The 26,437-nt window shown below is 39.2% G+C and overlaps 3 protein-coding genes across 4 annotated transcripts in view; 1 reads left to right on the forward strand and 2 right to left on the reverse strand.

Annotated features, from left to right (window-relative positions):
* The window catches only part of btla (B and T lymphocyte associated), a 252,007-nt gene that overhangs the window by 197,752 nt on the left and 27,818 nt on the right, over positions 1-26,437 (reverse strand). The window lies entirely within an intron of this gene.
* On the reverse strand, positions 10,813-15,001 carry gemin8 (gem (nuclear organelle) associated protein 8). The gene is made up of 4 exons (XM_077513722.1): positions 14,823-15,001; positions 14,533-14,580; positions 12,618-12,933; positions 10,813-11,377 (listed from the first exon to the last, which is right to left on the reverse strand). Exons 2-4 carry the CDS (start codon positions 14,533-14,535, stop codon positions 11,115-11,117), a joined length of 582 nt encoding a protein of 193 aa, XP_077369848.1. The 5' UTR covers positions 14,536-14,580; positions 14,823-15,001; the 3' UTR covers positions 10,813-11,114.
* LOC144014144 (OX-2 membrane glycoprotein-like) lies at positions 15,122-24,631 on the forward strand. Of its 2 annotated transcripts, XM_077513718.1 has the most exons (6): positions 15,129-15,782; positions 15,876-15,980; positions 18,926-19,177; positions 19,229-19,570; positions 22,639-22,744; positions 24,133-24,631. In XM_077513718.1, exons 1-6 carry the CDS (start codon positions 15,740-15,742, stop codon positions 24,158-24,160), a joined length of 876 nt encoding a protein of 291 aa, XP_077369844.1. In that variant the 5' UTR covers positions 15,129-15,739; the 3' UTR covers positions 24,161-24,631. The 2 variants fall into 2 exon arrangements, with proteins under 2 accessions (XP_077369843.1, XP_077369844.1); XM_077513717.1 differs by having other exon boundaries at positions 15,122-15,782; positions 18,926-19,570.

Consider the following 26,437-nt stretch of genomic DNA (forward strand, 5'->3'; position numbering starts at 1 on the left):
ATGGCCTTTATTTATGACTCAAAGATCTTCTTATTAGTAGTTTACCACTTTAGCTGTTCACAATGGGTACAGCCTGATTTATGCTGCTGCGTTTGCTCTTGCGTTAAAGGGGCTGTTTGCCGGATTGACTCAGGAAAAGGCACTTTTTAAATACAGGATGTACACACTTTAACTTTCTCTCAGTCCACACATCTGAGTTCATCTTAATCTTTGTTGGTGATTTCGTCCTAAACCCCCACCCCCTCAGCCTGTATTTTGCCATTTAGTGTTTGTTTTGTAAACAGCGGGACGTTTCTGTGGAAAGACAGCGTTTACAACCCTCCAGCCAATCGCAGAACGGGGGTGGTGTGTCGCAAACGGGGCCGGGCGAACGTGTCAGCTGCGTGACGTCACTCCCGCGGCAATTTGAAAGCACGCACAGATTATTATTATTTTTTTCACTCACTCACTCACAGAAGCTTACGTGTGTGAATGAGTGAGTGAAGAAAAAAAATAACATTCTGGTATGGGGGCGAAATGCTGGGTTTTATGACACTGAAATTCAATTGCCTACTGAATACAAAATTCATTTTATGAACTTATATTTTTTTTAAATATTTACATCCATCCATCCATTTTCTTAACCGCTTGCACCTCACAAGGGTCGCAGGGGGTGCTGGAGCCTATCCCAACTGGCTTCGGACAGTAGGCGGGGGACACCCTGAACTGGTTGCCAGCCAATCGCAGGGCACACAGAGACGAACAACCATCCACACTCACAAGCACACCTAGGGACAATTCAGAGCGCCCAATTAACCTGCCATGCATGTCTTTGGAATGTGGGAGGAGACCGGAGTACCCGGAGAAGACCCACTCGGGCACGGGGAGAACATGCAAACTCCACCTGGGAAGGCCGAAGCCTGGACTTGATCTTGCATCCTCAGTACTGGGAGGCGGATGTGCTAACCACTCAGCCACCCACCGTGCCGCCCATTTACATATACTTTTTAAATATATTTTAAAATCTCATGTTGTACCCCCTGGAGTACCTTCACGTACCTCCATTTGAGAACCACTGGGCTAAGAGGCCAAAAATTGGTCAAAACAAAACAAAATGATGTATCCATTCTCCTGGCGTTTAAGGTAGAAGAGCGCTAGAGCGCTCTCGGCTCTAATGGTAGAAATGTGGTATTGCGCTCCCGGCCTCAATGGGTTAAAAAAAAAAAAAAGGAAAAAAAAAAAAAGGAAAAAAATAAAAAGGTTGCTTAAATATATCTGATATTTTGAGGGACATTGTCAAATATTCAAGGTGATTGAAAAATGATATTTAAATATTTGATGTGACATTTTGAGAGAGTTCAAGTGAGGAGTGCGCTTGCATCCTTGTGAGCAAACTTTTGGCCACCCCCGCAACTCGCCATTTCAAGTGAACGTTTGCCGCCTTCCCACATTAGCGGGCCACAGAAATGACAACCTTTTCAAAGCAACGAGCAGCTCCGTCTTCGGGTTCACACGAAGGGCGCAGAAGCAAACCAGCGCACATGTTTCAACAAGACAACAATAACCCCACCGAAAATGCCGCTTGCATCCAATGTTGCAGCAGTCTGTGGCCTCATCCTTCACACCGGAGCCGTCTGATCTCAGGACTCCGTGCTCTGCTGTTGCCATGGAGACACTCCATACCGCCAGCGATCTGCAGTGGTTCGACTTTTCCGTAGCGATCCTGTGTCAGTTGTGAGGGGGGCCTCATTGCTGCGCGATTCCGCCAGGAGCCAGAAAGCAAATTAAAAAAGGGGGGAAAGATGAAGAGAGGCTGAGTGAAAGAAATCTTATCAGCAACACGCTTTCTTCTGCCTTGGCGTCCCCGAGGGGACGGAGATGATGGCGGCGAAACCGGCAGAGTCGTCTTTGTGAACTGTGAATGTGGGACATGAATGTGAAAGTGAAAGTAAGCCGTAAACTGTGAATTGCTTGCTACTTGCAGCATTGCAAAAGGAAGGCTGCCTTCTACAAGGCCTGCCAGAAGCCGTGCGCTTTTTGCCCTCAGTGGTGTCAAGCACCTCAAGCGTTAAACTGACCTTTCCAATCGTCTTCCTGACACAACAATTAAGACCATTTTGCATCTCTTCTGACAGCGAAGCTTTAAGTGCTCATCCCAAAAGGTTGAGATCAATTGCAATCTGCATTGTGCACCCTTCAAATTTGTGTTTGCTCCACATAAGAAACATTGAAATGTTGGAATTCAGTTGTTGATGCACATATTGTCAAAAGGGCAAAGTGATTGTAATTTCTTGTTCATATCTTGGCGAAATGTCACATAAATGTAAATTTCCATTTGCTGAATGACCGACCAATCATGGCTCAGCTTGTGAATGTCACATGACCGAACTCGGAAAACAGGTGAGCCGTCAATGTTGCTCAGGTGATGACCAATCACAGCTCACCTGTTTTCCGAGTTCGGAAAAAAAACAAAAAAACGGGTTGTGGCATCAAAATATTGCTATGTGGCCGCTAATTAGGTTACGGTCGAAATATTATGAAATACTAATTTGTGCAAATGAGAAATTAAGTAATATGCAAGTGACTTGTACATAGTTATCTTTTGTATGAAATGTGCTCTATGCTCTATACTAATGTAATTCCTGGACATCACGGTAAGCAAATCAAACATGCATTCCATTTCCTTACACAATGATGTTCAACTCACAGTTTAGTATCTCATGTCATGTCATGTGCATGTTACACCTACTTTGCGGCTACAAATTAGTATTGTGAAGCTACAATTTTGTATTTTGTGGCCAAAAACATATTGCGTGTATACGTTACACCTATTTTGTGGTCACAAGTGAGAAATTTATACCCACGTTATACCCATTTTATTTTTATAGCTTAGAATTTTATGCATACGTTGTATCTATTTTCTAAAAGCAAATTAGTATTTTGTGTGCACATTATACCAATTTTATTGCCACAAATTAGCATCTGCTACGACAAAATTAAGTTTTGTGTACAAGTTAGACCAATTTTGAGTACATTTTTGGTTACAATTTAGTATCTTGTGGCCACTATTTAGCATTTTGTGTAGACGGTATACCTATTTTGTGGCCACAAATTATTTTGTGCACGTTATACCTATGGCCACACATTAGTATATTTTTGGCTACAATTTAGTATTTTGTGGCCACTATTTAGCATTTTGTGTGCATTTTAAACTCATTTGGTTGCTTGAAATTAGTATTTTGTATGCAAGTTATAGCTATTTTGTGGACATTTAACATTTTGTGTGCATGTTACACTTATTTGGCCTCAAATTAGTATTTTGTATGCACGTTATAAATATTTTGTGGCCACAAATTGTGTATTTTTTCTCACACTTATTTGGCCTCAAGTTAGTATTTTGTATGCATGTTATAGCTATTTTGTGGACATTATTTAGCATTTTGTGTGCATGTTACTTATTTGGCCTCAAATTAGTATTTTGTATGCACGTTGTAGATATTTTGTTGCTACAAATTGGTATTTTGTGCTCACATTATGCGTATTTTATGGCCACAAATGAATATGTTGTGGCGACAAAATAGCATTTTGTGCACAAGTTAGACCTATTTTGTGGCCACAAATTAGTATATTTTTTTGCTACGAATTATTTTGTGGACGTTATATATATAGTTATACCTATTTTATGGCCACAAATTCGTATATTTTTGGCAACAATTCAGTATTTTGTGGCCACTATTTAACATTTTGTATGCACGGAATACCTATTTAACTATGTGGCCAAAAAATAGCACAAATTAGCATTTAGTAGTGTTAATTTTTTCCATCATTTTTAAATGTAGTCTCAGTTTTAGTCCAATTTCAATCACGCTTGTTTGTTTTTATCACAGCTAGTCAAACTCATCCCATTTTTGTTTAGTCCATTTTTAGTCGACTGTTAGTCTAGCATTTTAGTCCAAGAAAAAGTAATTGTATTTGTCTAGTTTCAGTCAACAAAATCTGTCAACATTTTAGTTTAGTTTTAGTCATTTCAGCCCTGTAAATGTTTTTTTGTCAGCCAATATGTTGAACATTTCAGATCTAAATCTATGTCACATGAAATTTTCTCTTATCTTTTTGATGAAAAACAACTTGACACAAAGTATATCAACAAGTGGCTAGTATGGCTCAATGCTGCTATGAGCTAATAGGTTAGCCAGCATTGTTGGAATTTTAGCCGTTGGATTAATGTTAAATTATAACTATAATTTACTTTTTTTTTTTTTTTTTTTACAAAATCATAAAATTTTCGTCTCGTTTTTGTTCATGAACTAAAATGCCCAGTTTTTATTAACGTGGAGTACATTTTCGTCTTGTCTTCATTAGTCGACGAAAATGCAGACTGATTTCGTCCCACTTATTGTTTATTGATGAGTGTTTTAGTCTCGTCTAGTTTTAGTCCGGTGAAAAACGTGTGTTGACGAAATTGTTTTTATTTTTCGTTGACGAAATTAACACTAGCATTTAGCACAATTTTAATTATCTTTCCCAAGTCTGTTACTTTGTAATTTCCTGCTAAATGACCCCAAAAACAATGATAAAGTAACCCTTGCCCAAGATTTGGGAATGAGTAACTTTGGATTTAACATTGTGCGTATTGCTGTGAGTGTATATTTAGTGGTATATGTGTGTACATCGCGATCAGGGCTTTTAATCTGCCGTGGTGGTGATGACCCAGTTTCGCCCCCCTCCCACTCACACACTCAGCTTTCAGTCGCCAAGGAGACGTTTCACTCTCATCCCTGAATAGGATAATCCATCGCTGACACACACAATCTAAAGATGTCATCTTTTATTTTGGAAAGGTGCTGTTGCATTGAGACGAAGGCCTCGCATTCGAGGAGGGCCAGTCGAACGACGCCTTGCCGCGTAAATTTGAAGCCGGCTCGTCCACGATTGTGCTCTCGACCGCATGACTGCAAATTCGAAATATCGATGTCTCTCGTAGCCCGATGACAATACCTGACTCTTGTCGGCGTGGCAGGCTTAAACTACTCACACCTCCTCGCTCGCGCACATCCCCCCTCTTCGCCCGACCAATCTCTCCACCTCGCAATTTATCTGACGAGCCATTAATCCCGCTGGCCCAGATTTGCTCTGCAGTCTGCTCCACATGTTATGCCGTCATCCGCCCACAATCCAGCCACGATTTACGCACACGTACAGTACGCTAGCAGCCTTGCTTAGGTCACGTGATGCAGAGTCTGCGGCCTACTCCCGCACAAAGGCGCTGCCGTGTTTCTATATATTTGAGCGTGAGTCACAATCGGACGGAAACATCTTCCTGGTCCTCGTCAATCAATTTGTCAGGAGAATAGAAAAGCAAGCGTGCTGATTGTGCGTCACCCATATTCATATTTGTTTGCCTGCCTGCATGCACGCGTGGGCTCTCGGATCCACAACTGCCTCGCACGTGATGCGACGCCCGCCTCTCTGAGTTCGGTGCATTGCCCAGTCGCCATGGCAACAAGTCCTCTCGACGACCACTCATTCCGACACATCAGAGTAGCCGTCGGGCTGGTCTTAAATTTGCTCACATGCAAGACAAGGGGGGTGGGGCGGGGGGTGGGGGGTGGGGGGGGGGAAGACAAGTATTGAGGTCGAGTGGACTTATTGGAAAGCGCAACGCAAAGACCACCTTCCATTTTAAACAAAAGGAACATGATGATGTCTTATTACAGGATGAAATCATTGCTGAAAACGTGCAAAGACCGACAATTATGTAATAGTGAATTGTGATCAACACTAAGCATTTATTGGCAATATGACATTCTGATTAATATTACATTCGTGGAATATGAGCTTTGCAGTAAAATCCACCCGTTTTTATCCATCTCAGGGGGCAGCCATTTTGCCACTTGCTGTCAACTTAAGATGACATCACAGTTGCTCAGGCAACGACCAATCACAGCGCAGCCAGAAAACAGGTGAGCTGTTTCTGAAACAGAGCTGTGATTGGTTGTTACCACTGATCTAAATATATTACTGGATAGCCGATGGGCCAAGACGGTTGAAGCCGTGAGGCCGCCACATAACTCCCAAGAAACGTTTCTCGGCATACAATCCTATACATTTACGGTATAGAAAATGGAGAACATTTGAGACATTACTGAGTAAGAAACAGCATGATTTATGAGTTTTTAAATTTGTTAAAGGTAAGAGGACTTCGGACATTTTACAACTTATCTTATTTACATGTATAAATTATATGCTTGATGTTTACAGGAGGAAATTTGTACATTTTTTTTTTCTTAAAGAATTATAACTAATTAAACAATGCCTCTGCCAAATCTAATATTGGGGTCTAAGGAACTGAGTGTTAAAAGAAAAGGTGTTCGAAGCAGCACATATGGTCCACTTATTTAAAAAAATAAAAACTAAATAGTGACCACCCTGTACATGACTAATCTGTACATATATGTACAGTTTATACAATAGTCTGCTGGCAAGATGAGAAGAGTAAGATGGCCGCCCTGTGACTTGAACGGCTTGCACAGGCGTGTATGTGCTATTGGATATCCAGGATTGTTACCTGAGACTTGAGCAACTGTGATGTCATTTTCACTCAACAGCAAGTGGCAAAATGGCCGCCTTCTGATATTGTCAAGTTTCCGGTCTGACCAGAGAGTGGATCCCAGAAACACAGAACAAAGAGGAGGATGCGAGTGTCTTATTCACCAAACACGTGAATATAAACAAAGTGCTGGACAGAAGCCAGGGGAAAAAAGGTTAACAAAAAGTGCTTTTTGTAATTTAACAACACAAAAAGACCCAAAGGCTACAAACCTCTAACCAAGAAAGTAACAGATACTATAGCTATGAAAACACGCCACTCAAAGATGGGAACAAAAAGAAACGTAGCAAAAACTTACGTAGACCCAAAACGAGAACTTTAGCATAGAATAGTAGCGAGGACAAAAACCAGTTGATACACTGGACTACGGCTGTGAGCAGATGGAGCAACGATCCGACAGTGGCAGCTCGGAATCCCAGTCCTTATAAAGTCCTAATGGCCGATGCACCGCAGGTGCGGTGCAAGGAGACACGCCCCTCTCATTAACCAGGCACTGCGAGACAAGGAAAAACAACACACTGAGAGCCCAGCAACATGACAGATATTGATTAAAAATTGCTGGATTTTGCTCCTCAGCTCGTATTCCACTAACACAATAATAACCAGAATACCGTATTTAGACTAGTGGTGAATATTGTCATATTGTCAACATATAGTCAAGAATTTTTTTGGGGGGGTCGACTTCCCCTTTAACTTATTTTCAGAACTTTAGATGCTTTGTGTGCATCAGTGGATAGCTACTGTAGCTATGCCTATACCTGAAAAAGCAATTTTCTTTTGTATAGTCTGTTGGCATGGCTGCTTTAGAGTGCCTCATTGTCAGCTGTAAGTGTTCGCACTACACAGAGAGAAGGTGTGAAAACAAGGTAAAAATGTTTTGGACTCAGACTGTCAAGTCCGACTGTCAGTCAAATGTTTGGACCAAGGCTAGTGTGGCCGTTTTAGAGTGCCTCATTGTCATGGTGTAAAAAAGCCCTGTGATGACCCGGCGGGATATATTTCCAGCCACCGGAGGCTTTAAGCGGATATCTTCTCATGTCTCCAACATCTCGGAAAGATGCTGGGTTATGTAGCATGTAGGTTTTTCCAGGTTGTGGAAGTGTTATTTGATTGACGGTTTAGCAGGGCGTGGTTTATTTGCCGATTTAGTTTTTATATCTTTTCCCCAAGCATCCTTATTTGCCAGGGTTTTTAACAACACTCTTCTTCAGTGGTGTGGTGTGTCAAATTTACAAGACATATTTCTTTTCACTTTACGCAGACTTTAAAAGGCAAAATGCTGGTTCCAATTTTGTCTTTTATTATTCCTGCTGAATGCCTGTCAGGTTCAGCAACCGTTTTGCAGCCTCTGCGCACCGCAGGCAGCCAACCCTCAAGAGTGGATGCAGGCGTATAATCACGTTCTGCGAAGAGCACAAAGGGTGAATTCACCAAGCGGGTCAAACGGGAAGAGTCGATGGGTAGAACGTGGGCGATGCAAAGAAAAGTGTTGTCATGTCAACAGTGCGGAAATAGAATTTAGGTGAACAAATGGGCTGAATGATGAACTGAAAAAAAAATTCAAGGACCTCCAGCAGTAAAAGGCCCATTTTGATAAAGCATGTTGGCTGCGTCCAGGCCGTCCTTCACTTCTGAAGGCCGGAAACAGTCTGGCTGCAATATTGAAACTCGATGTTACCAAAGTCAGACAAAGACGGACCTCTTCTAAGTTTAAGCGAAATATATGTCCTCACACGACAATAAAAAAAAATTGCACTGTGGGCTCCGAGCTCGCACAGCCCGCCCGTCTAATCCACAGCCAAGCAAGCAGATCATTCAATGTAAATCCAATCAACATCTCATCTCACACGAGGAGCTGAGTGAGGATGAGGTGCCGCTCGCTCGCTCGCTCGGCGTGTGCGTGCTAACTCGCCATCTTCAAATTGTGTCATTAGCATGACGGACGCATGGGCCAAAGTGTTATTCAAATACAAGAAATAAATGTCATACTGTAAGAGTTGGAAGTCAGCAAATGTATGGACTTTAAATAATCATTCTTCTTAAAGTGTGACAAATGTTATCTAGTTTAAGAGGAGAACTTCATGAACAAAGTTTGACATTTTCCAAACTGTGATTATGAAGGTGTGTGTGTGTGTGTGTGTGTGGGGGGGGGGGGGGTACAGGTTTACCGAAACGGTGAAAGCGAGCAGACTGAGTGGGGTTTCTTTTCCTTTAATCCTTTAAACTGATTAACAGAGATGCACAATAGTCAAGCAAGGCGCATTACGTCGAGCGTGCACACAGACGCAAAGCTTCCGACAGCCAACACAGTAACAAAGTGAAACGCAGCACACACGACACTAGTCTGAAACTGACCTGATTTCATGTGCGCTACTTTTTTTTTTTTTTTAAAGAATATTTATTTCGTCCATTTCCCAATTTTTGTTGTATGAGTACTTGGAGGTCCTGACGAATTGTGGCGTGAAAATAAGTTGAAGGGCGCATGTGGTATGATGGGGAGGTGGATTTAGGTGACGGTAATCAATTGGACGACCAGTTTTGGTAGAGAGGACTGGGGTATGTGACGTGATGGTGAGAGCCCTGGCCACCAGGGGGCGCCAAAACACGGGGAATCACCTTCAGTATGTTTTTTTTTTTTGTTTTTTTTGTTTTTTAACTATTCGTTCTATAAATGGAAAAGTTATAGGCTAATATAAGAGTCAAATTTACATCAAGAAAAACACAATATTCCAAATTAAGTCACAGTAGTAGTAGTTGTTCTAATGGCTTTTTTTTTTTTTTATGATTTATGTTTACATATGGCTGACTTTTTAACTCATTCACTGCCAGCCATTTTAGAAAATGTTTACATTTTCAATACTCACGTGATATTACATTCAATAATTATATATAAACCGAATCTACCAAATGACAGAATAGACTCCCTACTTTTTTCCCCGTCCCCTTCTTTTATAATTGACAGTAGAAAAATGTAGGTTTGCCAAAATACAGCCATTTCTCCCAAGGACTCTGAAACTGTGTTTATTTCGTATACAATGGGGCAATGATGTACCGGTGGTTGGGCATCAGTAAAGTTGTTTCCAAGTTTGATATTTACAGTGGAGCATAATCAGATTCGCCCCCATTTAGCACCGCTCTAAAAAATACAATTGACAAGTATACGTGTCAAAGGCAGTGAATAAAAATAGCCAATAAAAATGCTATTCAAATAGTGTAAAATTCTTATAAAGTTAAACTTTAAATCTGTTTAATTAACATTAATTATTAACACCCAAATTTAGCATTCCAAAATTCTGCCATATTAAACTGCAATTTGCTTATTTGCATATTTTAATCAACATTTTACTGTAGAGTTGTTAATCTAATGAGTATTTTTTATAGTAAAAAAAAATACGTAGACAATGTGACTCTATTAGGTTTCTAATTTCATATTTTGAAAGTGCAAAGTGCAATGTTACAATACTTATAATTTAATTCAGTACCTGTATATAGAAAATGGATGCATCCGTGGGTAGATGAGTAAAGAATATAGGACAGCTAGTATCATATTTTCTGTTCCAGTGTTTGTTATCAAATGTCCGTTCAAAAACCATGACAATCAAAGCTAACTGTTAGCATGTTAATGGCGTTTTCCATCATATGTTAGCATTGGTTAGAATTTCTTGTTAAACCATCATCAACATGTAATTATCTTTGTTTTGAGTTTTAGTGTAAGATGAGATTGGCGTTATGCAACTTGAAGCCTCTTATTGGATGACTTGTTCACTCCCACCATACAGCGTTGGTATCTCAAGTTTGCGCTCGCAAGTCAAAGGAAAAAATTTGGCTGAATGACCGGTCGTATCTAAAACAAAATAAAACCCGTAAGTTTGGTCATTTGAATCTAATTTCAAATGCATCGACCTTCTTTATCACGTGTCCTGTTCAGGGTCACAGAGAATCTGGAGCTGACTTGGGTATAAGTACACTATTGACTTATCACCCGTTTGGCTGACAAATCAGGACAAATATTCAAACCAACCCAATGGTCTTCTCTTACTTACTCTATGCACCATGCTGTATATAATCTCACAGCAAAGTAAAGAAAATATCATTTTCTATGATTTGCATAATGTTTTAATTACTCAGTGACTGTTTTGGTTAATTTATCTGCACTGTATTTTAGGTGGCACTTGAGTTAGACCTCCAGCTGTACGACATGACAAAAGTAGCAAGGAGTACAATCACATTATACAATGACTTTATTAGAAATAGAAAGACACTTCAAAGTCAAAAGACAGGTTGCAGCATAGGTCCCTGCCTACAGTTTTGTTTTGTTTTTTGTTTTTTGCTAAAAGCTAAAACACTTTCAAATGTCGACTATTGCTTATCGTGAAATGTATCATCTCAACATCACTTCAGAGAAACTCCATAGTTGTATTAAGGCTCTTGAAACATCTCGTAAATTTTTGGCCATTTGTCTGCAGAAGTCTTCCATTTTTAATATGCCAAAAAAAAACAAAAAAAAACCTCCACTGACTAAGTGCTAAAGTTTGAGGGGAATAACAGGCCAATATTTGGGTTGCTTGAGGTCACAGTTCCTGTCAAAAGTCAGCTGCATCGCCGTCTCCATGGCCAGGATCTTGGCTGCGTCTTCGCCATAGAGCTTCTTCATCTCAGCCCCGCGCCTCTCACCTGGCCGCTCGGAAGGCGGGGCCGCGCTGGCTTGCCGGGAGGTGCGGCCGTGCAGGTCCTGATCAGCTGGGACGTACTTATCCTGTTGCTCGGCCTCCAGTTGTTGCTGCCTCCCTGCGCGGAAAAGCAAAATGAATACAGTGAACTGATGCTCATTGCCGGGGATGTGTTCAAGACCCACCCGCTGTTGGTTAATTACAGAGAGTATTGAAGTTTTACACCTCAAAAATGTTTTAGAGACATTTGTAACTATATTGAAAACTAGGGCTTGCTGAACGATTCTGAAAAATGTAGTTTAGATTTTTTTTTTTATCCCTTAATATTTTAATTAGGAGTGTGAGGCGCGCATGTCGGGTCGATTTCTATTTGTTGCAGTTCAAGCACCCTCTGTTGCCTACTTTTTTTTTTTTGTGAAGTTTAATTTTAACAAGACATGTTTTGGCCCTTCTATGTTTTGAAATCCACACTGATGGTAAGACGAAGGGGAACGTAATTTGCTTGTAAACCGAGTCATTATGTTGAGTAACTCAATGTTTGCTGGCATTATTAAGTAAGTGTCTCAATATAAATATTTATCTTTTTATATGATATTTATAACATTTGTGTGTATATAGTTTTTTTTTTTTTTTTACAATATTGTGACCTTAATGCCAACCTCCCCACAATATCGTGATAATTATTGTATTGCGACACCATCATATAGTGATATCGTATCGTGATGTTTGGATATCCCTATTCAACATGTAGAATACTGTACAATAACATGTACACAAATATTTTATTATTATTATTTATTATTATTATTATTATTTTTTTTTTTTTTAAGTTTTCTTACTCTTGTTAACATAACAGTGTGGAAAAAAAGTTAAAATAATTGAAATATGGCTGCATCTTTTGGTCAGTGATAATCAAATGTATGATGATATTGATTAGTGTTGAGGTCATTTTTCTGCCACTAGATGGCATAATTGCATTTGTAAGACGGTGACAGCTCAGTGCATTTTTCTTTTCATATTAATAAGAGCTATCTAATCTCTACCTGAAGCAACTTGTGAAATTTCTGCACATTTTTTAAAATTGTAAATAAAATACAACTTGACCCCGGTCTCCACAATTATATGCATTATTATTAAATTTATTGCTGCTAAATTTTGACATGGACGTGTCCGCTGTGTTGCGACTGGAATTCCACCAGTAGAGGCTTTCCAAGTAAGGGGCGGTCTTTAATCGAGCATTAAAAAAAATTAGTGGCGCTAAAGGAACTTAAAATGAACTCAAAATTAACACAATTTTGACACCCCTGATTTAAATTGCTCATCCCTCGTGAACAATATACAGTAGCACATCCACTTACTTAATTCCTCTCTGTGTTTCTCCGTCTGAGCAAAATACTGCCGAAGCTCGTCGCTGATCTCCATGTTACTGACGTCGCATTCGATCTCACTGTCGGAGCTCCTCTCCCCTTCTTCGCTGTCACTTTCGCATGCGCGCCAGTCTGCGTAGCGCGCTCGCTGGCGGCGGTGGTGGTCGATGGGGCCGTAAGCAGCCTCGAAGGCCTTCTGGTAGGCCCGCCTGTGCCTCTGGTGCCAGGCCATCGCCTGCTGGTAGTGCTGCCAGTATCGGCTGTACACAGGGTTGGAAAACCAGGACATTTGAGCGCTTGTGTCCTCCTGTCGACAAGACAAAAATATGTATGACTTCAGTATTAACATTTATGGCAGTTGAGGTCAACGTGAACGTGATGCGCAAGCTGACTGCAAACTTACACGTAACAAAGTATATATATATTGGATATTGCAGATATTGTAACAATGACAGTTGAGACGTGTCCGCTCATCAGCTGATGTTTCAAATACAGGGTGACCCAAAAAGATGCGTACCCATATTTATTGGATAAAAAATCTATTTTTTAACGAATGTCTTTTCTGTTGCAGGACGTGAAAGGTGAACCTATGGATGATCATTTGCAGCTATAGTTGCCCTGAAAATGTCTTGGACAAATCAGCAGAAGATATTCTCCCTGGAGACCTATTTTGCGACAAAATCATACCAGAGTGTACAGATTCAGTTTGGAAAGCGTTTCCATTGTCGCAACTTTCCATCAAAATCAACGATTGTTAACTGATGCTGACAAGGAAAAGCGAGTAACAATGTGTGAATGGTTCTGTAATGTGCTTGAAAATGATGAAAACTTTCTTGAGAACGTTTGGTTCTCAGAACTGAACTCTGAACTTCTTCATCCAACTAACAATCGTTGATTTTGATGGAAAGTTGCGACAATGGAAACGCTTTCCAAACTGAATCTGTACACTCTGGTATGATTTTGTCGCAAAATAGGTCTCCAGGGAGAATATCTTCTGCCGATTTGTCCAAGACATTTTCAGGGCAACTATAGCTGCAAATGATCATCCATAGGTTCACCTTTCACGTCCTGCAACAGAAAAGACATTCGTTAAAAAATGGATTTTTTTATCGAATATAATATGGGTACGCATCTTTTTGGGTCACCCTGTACAATATTCCGAGGAAGGCGGCAGTCGACGCTGAAACTAGTCAAGGTAAACGGAACCGTTTGTCTCAAAGAAGAAAAACAAAAAGACAATGTTCACTTGATTGCTATGTACAATATTTAAATGTAGAAAGAAAAAAAACGATCCTTATTTTCTGCTGAAAAATTGTGCTCACTGCTTGGAACACATTTTAGCAAACAATATAAAGAGCATTTTTACATATTTTCTATCCAGGAATCATCTGATTTAAAGTTCAGATTTCCTTGTTTTTACTGTATTTCCATATGTAATTATAATTTTGATGGATAAAAGCACAAGTTTACATTAAAGTTTAATTCACAAAATTACTATATTTTGTATATTTGGGAATTGGAAACAAAATACAATAAAACATTGCCACAGTTGGGCATCACACAATTATTGACCTTCGCCGCAGGTGTTGCGGTTGTAGTGGGCTTCATGAGATTTTTAGATATCAATTTAGAACCTGGCACAAGTTTTGGGAATGACTGGATAGTGTTTGATTGAAAGCATATCAGGAATTGTGCAAATGTCGAATGAGTTTTCCTAAATCCATTGCAATGTCAGGCAGGCAAAGGATCAAAACATATTCCCGTTTGAGAGGCTGAAATAAGAGGATATTGACTTTTTTGGGGGGAAACAAAGTTAGTGTTTTTAGGGTTGTACCTTCTGACTTCCTTTCTAGTTTGTGTGTAATAAGCTACGCCCCTGTCGCGCAGCCTCTGATGTTACACTTACCATGTGTGCTCCTCTTCAGTGTCTCACATCCACAACAGTCAGCAGGATCTGAAGAGCCACGAAAAAAAGAGCAATAAGCAAAACAAGACCAACACATGAGATGCGAACGAGGACGTTAGCATGGTTGCTACACTACATAACAGAGCGATGACCAGTTAGCAATGGGCGCTAGCATTTTCCAAAGAAAGACACCGGCTTTCGTCTGGTTTCTCGAAGTATACAAAATACAGGAGGTACGTTTTTGCTGAACAACACCGAAGTGACTCGCCCTTGCTGCCTGAATTACTCACATTTCATAAACTTTGAGTTCGACGTTTTACCCTCCGTTTGACAACATTTCCCAGCAGCCTTTGCAAAGCGATCGATCACCCGGTAGTCGCTTTAACTTTGTGTTATTCGTTACCCATTTTCAGAACAAAATGAATATCTATCAAATAAGGGGACAGGATCGGGAGAGTGAGGGAAGCTTTTTTCTTTTTCTTTTTTTTCTTTTTTTTTTTTTTGGCGATTAAACTAGATTTTGTAGACGAGAGTGTAGAGTTACACACTCTTGTACAGTAGGTGGCGATGTAAACTTGTAAGTTGCTTGCAATCCACCATTAATAGAAAGAAGAAGAGTCCCACGAGCTGCGTCAAAATACTTAAAGTGGAGTCAAAGTGGTTGCCGCAGAAAATTTCGCTTTCGTGTCACACAAGCTTTTTGTCTAGACGGGGACTAAATTTAAATCTGCTTCAGTTTGGTATCGTTTCTTTTGGCAACATAAAACATTCCAAATGTCAGTTATGATGAGGGATGCTACACTAGTACACATTGGTGGTGGCGATGGTGATGGGGATCAGAACAGAAGCGAGATACGTTTGACGAAATATCTGTGTCATGCTTTGGCTTGAGCCGCAAAGCTTTTCGCCGTTTCGCAAGGAGACAACTGTGTCTTCCATAAAAGACGTGTTGTTCAAATGGATGCGGAAATTAACGCAGTAAAATGTCAGTTTCTTACTTTCACCATGTTTTTGTATAGTTTGTTATCAATGCTGTTTAATTGTCGCTTGAAACGTTTAATTAACCATCAAATTATTCAAATCGGTTAGTTTGGCACAGGTCAGTTTTTACATTAACTTTCGGTTATTTGGTCGCGTTAAGTTTTGCTTTCTATTTGGTGCGTTTAAATATCCGAAAACCGAAAATGAGCAGCCTCTCTGCAGCAAGATGTGGCAGCAGTTGTTTCTCGTCACTTGCTTGCTTCTGAACGGTCAGTTGCTTATACGAAATCGGCAAGCTTTGTGCACATGCATGATTGCATGTACTGTTTTACCCGTTTTACTGCAACTACTTTGTGTTTCAGCTACCAGCCTGCAGATAACCGGTTTTGGTAACACAGCAGTGGAATATGGCGAGGATGCATACTACACCTGCGAGCTGCATAAGGAGAAAGAAAACTTACAAACAAGTGAGTTTTAAAATCCACTTGATTCCTGGGGGTGTTTTACTCAATTGCCCAAGGCATAAGACAACTAACCACCTGTGAAGGACTCCATAATCAGTAGTTAAAAATGTTAAAAAGCGGACGCATATGGACCATTCCAAACTTATCACAAGTCAAAGGTGAAGGCAAAGTTCTCCACTCAATGAAAAACATTCACTTTGGATGGTGTAATTTGATTTGTGAGGATTAATATGATTGCAAAATGTGCCGAAATGTCGTTTGACTACTACAACGATTACCTGCAGGCAAAAGTGCGATATGAACAGAAATTGGTTATAATTGGTCTAATGCAGGGTTCGGCAACCCTGGTTCTCAAGAGCCACAGTCCTGCATGTTTTAGATGTTTCCCTCCTCCAACACAGGTGATTCAAATGATTAACTCATCAGCCAGCTCTGGGGAAGCCTGATCATGATCCTCACCTGTGTTGGTGGAGGGAGACATCTAAAATACGCAGGACTGTGGCTGTGAGGACCAGGGTTGCCTACCCCTAGTCTAACGTTAGATGATGTCTTTCCAAACAGCCAAGGCACTTGTACAGTATTACATGTATACAATTTAGTTCTTTGGTCATCTGAATATTGTAGATTACGTTAATGATGTAAAAACTCTTCTGTAGAAAATGTCATTTTTTAGTTATCCTTCATGTTTGCCCTCCTGCTACTACAAAAGGATTAAACGTTACTCGGAGGAGAGCAGAGGGGGGCCTTAATCCATATATATGGACATTGATGCAAGCTGGTTCACACCTAATTTATGTAGAAAACAAAATAATACATTTTATCTCACTCAAAAACAATTAGGAAGTGCTCACTACAAAGCACTGTGCTCTTGGTTAGCCTCCATTGCGAACCGTCCACTCTTTCATTTTCTACGACATTCCGGGTCCATTGGGAAAAACATGGATTGATAATTTAATTCCCATCAATTGGTTGGAACACACAACAAGCTTAAATAAAGCATGCTTTTCTGAGAGGTTTTTATGCTAGTTAGTCACAGGCAAAAGCTATACAATATGCCGTTTGTTTTCACAGAGTAATGAATGTTGCGTTGCGGAAATATCAGAAGTGCCCGGATGTTTGGAATTGTCCGTAAAGAAAAACCTTGTGTGATATTTGGATTCTATTTCCAAAACTGCCCAAGAAAATGTTGCTGGGAACGTTGTTTCCGCATGTTATTTATTTATGAATTTTTTTTGGATGCCAACCAGTGTAGTAATCAATCTTATTGGCAGAAATAGAGATCCCCAAAAACAAATTCCGCATGCTTTGCATTAGGGGTGTTAAAAAAAAATCGATTCGGCAATATATCGCGATACTAAAGCTCGCAATTCTTGAATCGATTCAATAGGCAGCCAAATCGATTTTTAAACATCCATTTTTGATGGAAAAATAGTCAACAAAACGTTTTACTTAGGGTTAGGAATCACATCTTAAGCATGGAAGAATGTTATATTAATGGAGCATTAAGCCTTAATATTTTATTTCAATGTTGTTCAAACATGAAACAGATTACAACCTCTTTGTTAAATACAGTGGCTCACTGACTGAAGTTTCAGATAAATAATACCTTTTCATACGAATCTTACAGTGTACACGCATAGGTTTACTTAATTGTATTTTCTAAATTTGAGTAAAAAAAATAAATAAATCGCAACAATCGATTTACAAATTTGTATCGGGATTAATCGAATCGAATCGTGACCTATGAATCGTGATACGAATCGAATCGTCAGGCACTAGGCAATTCACACCCCTACTTTGCATGCAAGTGAGGGCATGGACCGGTTCGGGTATTTACCTCTGTCCTGCTGTCTGTCTGCGGTAAACAATACCTTTTACCAACAAGTGAAAGTGAAATGCAATGCCTCATGCCAGAACAAGGAAGGATTAAAATATTTGGCTGCACAAACACAACAAGCAAATGTTTGCATTCCGGGCGGAACAGGTTTTATTGGCATCTTTTACAAAAACATTTAATGCTATAAGGTTTGTTTGTTTGTTTTTACATGCATGGACTGGACAGTAATCTGACGCTATTTATTGGTTCACCGTTTGGTCAACAAAGATAAGTTGCACATTTCATGCAGACAACAACAAACCATTCCACACTCTGCCATAAACAAACAGCTATGAAAATTGGCTTGGTGACCAAACCGGTGCATAACACGCCTATGAGCCAAGTCAGCCTGTCAAACTATTGCAGCAAATGTGTTGCTGGACTCTTGAGGCACTTTAAATTGCTCAAAGACTTTCTGTATCATTGCACATTCAAAGTTGTGTCACAATTAAATGGTGCACTTAAATTCTTAATTCTCAATTCTTAAAGATCAATGGCATGATTAAAAACTCCACAACCAAATTCCAAATTACATTTTGCGGAGGCGGTAACTGGTTAAAGAAGTCAGGTCTTTCATTAATGTAAGAAAATACTTTTACATTCATGTGAACAAATTTCAAGAAAAGTGTACGAAAAAAAAAAAAAGCCTTTAAAATTCAATTTTCTTATGAATTCATGGGGAAATGATTTATTACAATCGATTAATGGTTTTATAAATTGATATTAGGCTCAAAAAGGAAAATTGATTCAATATCGATTATTACATTTATTTATTTATTTATTTATAGCCTCTGCTACTTGTTTATGTTTATAAGTTCAATAAACAAGAACAAACAAACCCAGCTCCAAAAGCTACCTTTAGACTACATAAAGACTCTCTGCACTTACATTTCACATCTTTATTTATCGTAGTAGTCCAACAGTAGTGTCGTTCATACTTTCGGAGACAAATTCCTTGAGTTTTTTCATACTTGGCTAATCAAGATTCTTCTCTCAAGAAGGCACAGTCTGCAATCAGCTGATGTGTTATCTGCAAGCCGTTTCCCTCAATGTCTCCTTGGCATCGCCTCAGGTGTGCACCAGGTCACGTGGCAGAAGCGTCTGCGGAATCATTCCATTGAGAATATAGCATCCTACAGCAAGCCGTTTGGACCGCACATCAACGAGCCTTACCTCGGGAAGGTGACTCTCGGCGAGGCATCCCTCAGCTCGGCGTCCCTCACCATCAATAACGTCACGTGGGCGGATGAGTGTTGTTACATCTGCATCTTCAACGTGTACCGGGAGGACTCCAAAAGGAAGCAGACCTGCCTCACCGTGCAAGGTAAGGCTGATATATTTGAAAATCAACGTGGGACTCAGCCAAATTTTGCAGGAATATCTGAGGTGAAAGCAGAGGTACGCCCTCCCGACGAGGGGCTCGTGGACGGATCCGCGACAGCTGTGTTCAGCTGCTCCGCCACCGGGAAACCAGCACCCATCATCCGCTGGCGCTTCTCGCCCAACGACACCGCTTTTCAGCAGAAGATGACCATGACGGTAGCCAACCACGATGGTACCTTCACCAGAAGTCAGGATGTCACCTTGCACTTGTCCGGGAGTTGGAACGGACACGCTGACTGCGTGGTGCAGAGCGGCAGTCTGGGAGAAAAGATGGCCAGGGTCCCTTTTTCCTGGGATGCTGGCATGGAGAGGATGGTGGAGGATGAAGGCAATGGTATGTACCGGTATGTGTTAAAGTTTGAATAACGGGCACGTTCGAGTGCCCACTACGACAAATACACGTAGCGTAGCTTATAGTCTAATTTGAGGATTTGTTGGTGGTAAATGGGACACTGTTTACAAAATGAAAAGGCAGGATGGAGACGGATTCATTCCTGATTTAAACTTTACTCGTCATACACGGGCGCGAGAGTGGCAACACTTCCTGATCTCATATTAGCTGACTAACACTAACCAATCAGAAGCTAGCATATTTTAGGTCAATGCAAGTGAATGACGGACAGCAGCAGATTCGACACATCAACTTAACTACTTTTATTAAAAAAAACAAAAACGAAAATGTATGAATGTGTAAATAATAATTCTGGAAAAATAAATGTACAAGTGAATATACATTTTGACAACTGAACTTAATGCTTGATCCTCAGGGTGTGGACCTTCGCAAAGCGAGGTGTCATTGTCGCTTCAAAGAATGAATGCGCAACATCATATGGTTAATCTCTGCTAAAGCAATTACTATCTCCTTATTTGAAAACCCGGCTGAAAAGTGATGGCACAAACATCCGAGTAGTAGGCTACGTGTATTTCTCGTAAGTTTCGGAGTTTTTGTCGCAAATCTGCCAGTTTCTAAACTCGCAAATTTATGTTGTTTTTTTTTTTTTCTTACAAATTTGCCACTTTATAAACTCGCTTTCTCGGAATATTGACCCCACCCTCTAAAAAAATATATATTTATACGTGGTCCTAATATGCCGTTGAAGGAATCGATATACTACCATGATTTATGAAGCATTTTGTAAATTGTGTAAAAAAGGGTTCAACCAACAACGTTCTTATTCTTTCTCTTTTGTTCTTATTCTTTCTCTTTTGTTCTTTTTCTCTCTTGTTTTTCTTTCTCTTTTGTTTGTTCGTTCTTTCTTTTTCTTTCTCTCTCAACTGAAGGCAATAACGACTCGGGAGTGTACCCTGAAACAGTCAAACAACATTGAAGTAACACATCCTGTCAAAGAGTTTGGCTTCAATTTAAAAGTATGCAGTATAATGATAATTTAGCACACTTCCTTTGGCCTCTTGGTGGCTGATCAATAACAAGCACAACATATTTTTTCACGAAATAGTTTTCTAGAATGCGTTGCACCATTGTTGCTGAGCAGACCGTGAAGATTGTTTTTGCTTTAATAAAAGCTTGTGTTATGGAATATGCCCTGCTGACCGTTGAACCCTTTTCACACAATACGACAGGATGTTGGTCTTCTCCGGGTACTCCGGTCTCCTCCCACATTCCAAAGACATGCGTGGCAGGTTGATTGGGCGCTCCGAATTGTCCCTAGGTGTGCTTGTGCGTGTGGATGGTTGTTCGTCTCTATGTGCCCTGCGATTGGCTCGCAACCGGTCCAGGGTGTCCCCCGCCTACTGCCCAGAGCCAGCTGAGATAGGCTCCAGCACCCCCCGCGACCCTTGTGAGGAATGAGCGGTCAAGAAAATGGATGGATGGATGGATGGATGGACGACAGGATGTTCCAAGTGCAAACCATTTGCTAAAGGTCAGACATGATATAATTCAAGAACTTGTAGCAAAGTATATGAATGGCTCTTCCTTCTCTCCTCTTCCACTTTATTAGTCATTTGTGTTTATTTTTACACCCTTTACATACAGTATGTACAAATGTTTATTCTCTATAAAATGTATACTTTTTTGGTTAATATTTTTAGGTGTCTGGAACAGATTCCGGGTAGTTGGACTTGCATATGAGGAAATAATGCTTTGGGTTTCCTTCAATTTGGTATATTTAGACCAGTGTTTCCCAACCCTGGTCCTCGGGGCACACTATCCAGCCTGTTTTCTATGTCGACCGATTCCAACGCAGGTGAGGATCGTTATCAGGCTTCTCCAGAGCTTGCTAATGAGCTGTCATTGGAATCACCTGCATTGCAGATAGAGAGACATGGAAAACAGGCTCGATAGTGTGCCCTGAGGACCAGGGTTGAAAAACACTGATTTAGACTAATCACAAAAACCCATTTGACATTTATTTCACATGACACAAGCAAGAGCAATCATTTTGTTTACACATTCCTGATCATATGACACCACCCACATGCGGCAACTCCCAAATCACATCGAAACCACATCAACACGGAAGCAAAGACTCAACATGCCATCTCTTTTAGGTGGCCCGGATAGACATAACTTCTGCATTGCTCTACTGGAATTTTATCCACATTTAGAAGAAGCCTGCTTGTCATCTAAGGACATTTCAGTTTCAATTCTCTTGTGTCATAATGAAAGTGAAGTCTCGAGTTTCTCTTTCACTTTCACAATGAGCTGTCTAAATTAAATGACAACCAAAGTCAGACATGCAAACAAATGTAATGGATTGAGGTTTGTAGATTGGCCTGGTCACATAAAACAGTGGAACATCAGCAGATAAATATTTAGGGTTAGGATACACAACTGGGAATGAAGCACCATTCTGTTTGAACTTGCCCAATTTCAAGTATAAGGAAGTACAGGACATGTCGTCAATAAAGGGTGCTGAATGTCTCCACTTGAAAACTGCATATGAGTTTGAAATGTCACCAACATGGAATGCGGAGGAGCACTGCCCAGAATTCCAGGCCAAGCCTGGCCCTTTAAGAGCAGAATGATGGGGGGGATCAAGTGTTACAGTGCCGCATTTTGGCACAAGGGGGCGGTGTCGGTCCAGCTGCTTCTCAGCGCACTGTATGTTGGTTGGCAAAGCTCAAATCAAGTTTGTGCGAAAACCATGTAAGAGATCGAGACTGGTCAGTCTACGTACCACGGTTAAGAGGTCACTGGACGGGGAAGAAAAACGAACACCAGGAACGCAAGGACCTTTCCGTTTTAATCTTATATATGTTTGGTTTGTAAAAACGAATGTTATACATGTTTTTGTTTAACAGCCTAATAATCATTTTTCTTCACCTGCTGTAAAGGCCTAGAAAGTCTGACCTTCGTGTTTTGATTCGTAATAGAATGTGCACTGATCCCAATGCAACGCTAATATGAAAACAACTTTAAGTGTGTTGTTGTTTTAACAGGTGGAGGACTGCCGCAAACAGGACCCACTCTTCTGGTGGCTTGTACGTTTGCTGGGGCGATTGTGATGGCGATGATAATAATCAGCATTGTACGAGCCTGGAAGAAGTGAGTTATAACCGTTCTCTCCAAAGTAGTATGTGAATGCTGCGAAAATGATGTTGCTTAGCAGAAACATCCTTAAAATACTGACATTTTTCAACACCATTTCTTTTCTCTTAACTCATTCACTGCCAGTCATTATAGAAAATTTTTACATTTCCAATACTCACGTGATATTACATTCAATAATTATATATAAACCGAATCTACCAAATAACAGAATAGACTCCCTACTTTTTGTCCCGTCCCGTTCTTTTATAATTGACAGCAGAAAAATGTAGGTTTGCCAAAATACAGCCATTTCTCCCATGGACTCTGAAACTGTGTTTATTTCCTATAAAATGGGGCATTGATGTCATCTACCGGTGGTTGGGCATCAGTAAAGTTGTTTCCAAGTTTGATATTTACTGTGGAGCATGCTCAGATTCGCCCCCATTTAGCACCACTCTAAAAAATACAATTGACAAGTATACTTGTCAAAGGCAGTAAATGGTTAATATTAAAAATGTTTCTAAGAAAAGTAATATTTTTCAAACTTTTACAACTCATTCCCTGCCAGCCATTTTAGAAAATTTCAAAATTTTCAATACCCACGCGATATTACGTTCAATAATTATATATAAACCGAATCTACCAAATAACAGAATAGACTCCCTACTTTTTTCCCCGTCCCATTCTTTTATAATTGACAGTAAAAAATGTAGGTTTGCCAAAATACAGCCATTTCTCCCATGGACTCTGAAACTGTGTTTATTTCGTATAAAATGGGGCAATGCTTCATCTACCGGTGGTTGGGCATCAGTAAAGTTGTTTCCAAGTTTGACATTTACAGTGGAGCATAATCAGATTTTCTGCCATTTATCCCCGCTCTAAAAAATACAATTGACAAGTATACTTGTCAAAGGAAGTGAATGACTTATTTTCATTTTGAAAATGAATTAATTTGACTAAAATTAGTATTTGCATTACTGGTGGCAGTTAATCACGTTAGATCTAGCAGCAAAAGATTGTGTTACATTCAAAGGAAATCGGAAATTTCATTTCTGATTAGGTTAAGTGCAAGTGGTTGGCCCCTCAGGTTCTACTGATTGATGTATCAGCGATTATCTGGCGCAGACATGTTTAATGTTTAAAAAAGCATCTTTCCTTCAAATATTCCACTGATGTGACTGCTTTAGAGTGCCTCGTTGTCAGCCGGTAGGGTGCACATTACAGAGAGAAGGATAAAAAGTGAGGTTTTTTTTTTGTTTTTTTGCAAACATTTGCAAAAGAAAGATGCAAGATGTTATTTTTATTTTCACTTTAGAGGGACTTTTAAGTGCAATTTAAAAACAAGAACATCCTAATTGAACTGTTTGATTAATCTTCCTTGTTTTGTTTCCTCTTCTTTGCAGGCACGATATAATCCGACACATTATTTAGCTTGGAATCCTGCCAGCCAATACGTGACTCCAGGCAACATGCACCTACTGAATTTCTTAACTCTTTAAGCCGATCAGCTGAATTCAACCATTTGCAACCAGGTTAAACCCAACAGCACTTTATGTAGCATTGTATAAAGCTTGAAGCTTACGAACGTTTGTTTTTGAAGGAGTTCTGGTATGTTGTATTTCTGTTCCAAAATAGAAATGTCTTTAAGGTTTTGAGGTTTTCCTTTGTTTTTAAGAAGGAAAGTGGAAGTATTTCAGTTGGGCTCGCCAACCTCCAAGAGCTAAAGTCCTAAAGTGATGTTTTTGTGCCCTCGAGTGGCACTTTTCAGTTGAATGATACATGGCAAGATGAAGAAGAGTAACATTTGCAGCTTTTGCACTAATACAGGAATCTGCATAGTTATTTACATATTTGTATTTTTTTAGATAAAATATTATTTAAATTAATTAATAATTCAGATTTTTTTTTAAATAGTGAAATATTCAATAAAGTCAGTCCAAATTTTTAAGGAAGAGGAAAAACAAAATTACCATAAAATGTCAATGAAAAATGTTTGAGAATTGAATTTAAAAAAAGACAGAAAAGAAAATGTTTGAAAGAGTAACTATAAAATTTCCATAAATAAAAGAAGAAATCCTGAAAATTACTATAAAATGTCCACAAAATTGCCAAAATAGGCAGAAAATTGACTTAAGAAAATGCAGGACAAAAAAATGTTCAAAAAGTAACTACTTTCCAAAAACAAACTATATATAAATTAAATGTTAAATTATTTTCTTTCTTTGCACTTCTGAATATTTCTATATTTTTTATTCTATAGCCTAAATATTATTTATTCCATTCCTTGTAAGTCAGCACTTTACTGGAGCGGCGTTTTAATCTTGTTGTATTTATCTATTTACAATGACAATGAAGGCATGCATGCATGCATTATTTCATTCATTCATTTCCTCAATCTCACTTTTACTTCGATTGTGTTGTTCCAAATGATGTGTGAAATTGTTCTTCAAATTCACTACAATGCTATCTTTGCTTGTGATACTAATTCTGAGTTGTAAACATAAAAAGCATGATCCATTCTACGGAAGCATATTTATTGCAATTGAAGAAAATAAACACTCCTATTTTTCTGACTAATTTTGTGAGTGGCATTGTTGGTTTTTTTTTGTTTGTTTGTTTTTTTGTTTTTTTTGCGTATTTATTTTTATTCTGTTAGTCAATACTTTTTTTCTGAGAAAAATTTGTTAAAAACAATAAAATATTTTTGAAAAATACGGAAGAAATAGTTAAGAGAAAATTATTGAATAAAAAAGAAAATTAAAAAAAAAAAGACTCAAAAAGTGACCCCATGAAAATTACTCAAAAAAAACTTGAGATTTTTTTTCCCAAGTGAATTTAATATGTATGCTTCTGTAATGTGTGCTTACTAGCTCTCAATAAAGAAATGAATGAATATGTATTGTTTGCCCTCTATGTACAAAGGAACAAAAAATATTCATAAAAACAACAAAAAAAGATATAGAAAAACAAGCAAAAAAAGATTATTCAGGAAAACTGTACAAATTATTCAGAAGAAACACTTGTAAAAAAAAAAAAAAAAAAAAAATTGGACCTGTAGAAAAAAAAAAGTCTAAATTTGTATCGAGAAAAGGCATGATTTGTACCTGTATAAAAAAAAAAATGTGTACCTGTAGAAAGTAGTGTAAATTTGTATCTGGAGAAATTACAACTTGTAGTCTAACAAGTCGCCACTAGGAGTCACAAGTGTTTTTCTTGCTGCTCTCCCGTCACGTGACTTTTGCTACAAATCTTCCGCATGTCATCTCTGGGCTGCTTGCTCATCGGTCATCCTTTTCATTGATGCTTCAGCAGTGTCTCCAGCAGTTGTCTCCACCCTTGAGCAAGATTTTCAAACATCAGATTATGTTCTTTTAATTAAAAATAAACAAACTAAAATTTGATCTAGTTATTTTGTTAAAGTAGCTAGGTGACAGTGACACTGCTCACATCTTAGTGACTCAGATAGACGAGCATGTGAAAGGCATAATAGCCAATATTTATATTCAAATAAAAGTCATGTTACATTGGAAAATTAAACTCAAGTAGAAACAAAAATTGTAGTATGAGAAAAAAAAATACTTGCACAAATATTTGAGTACTGTGAATGATGAGTAAACTAAGAGTGTAGGTGCCATTTTTTTCTGTTTGCAAAGCATACAATGTAGAAATCCCGACATTTATCCAGAAGTTGCAATATTTCAAATAAAA

Source organism: Festucalex cinctus, chromosome 2, assembly GCF_051991245.1.
Source record: "Festucalex cinctus isolate MCC-2025b chromosome 2, RoL_Fcin_1.0, whole genome shotgun sequence".
Taxonomy (NCBI): Eukaryota; Metazoa; Chordata; class Actinopteri; order Syngnathiformes; family Syngnathidae; genus Festucalex; species Festucalex cinctus.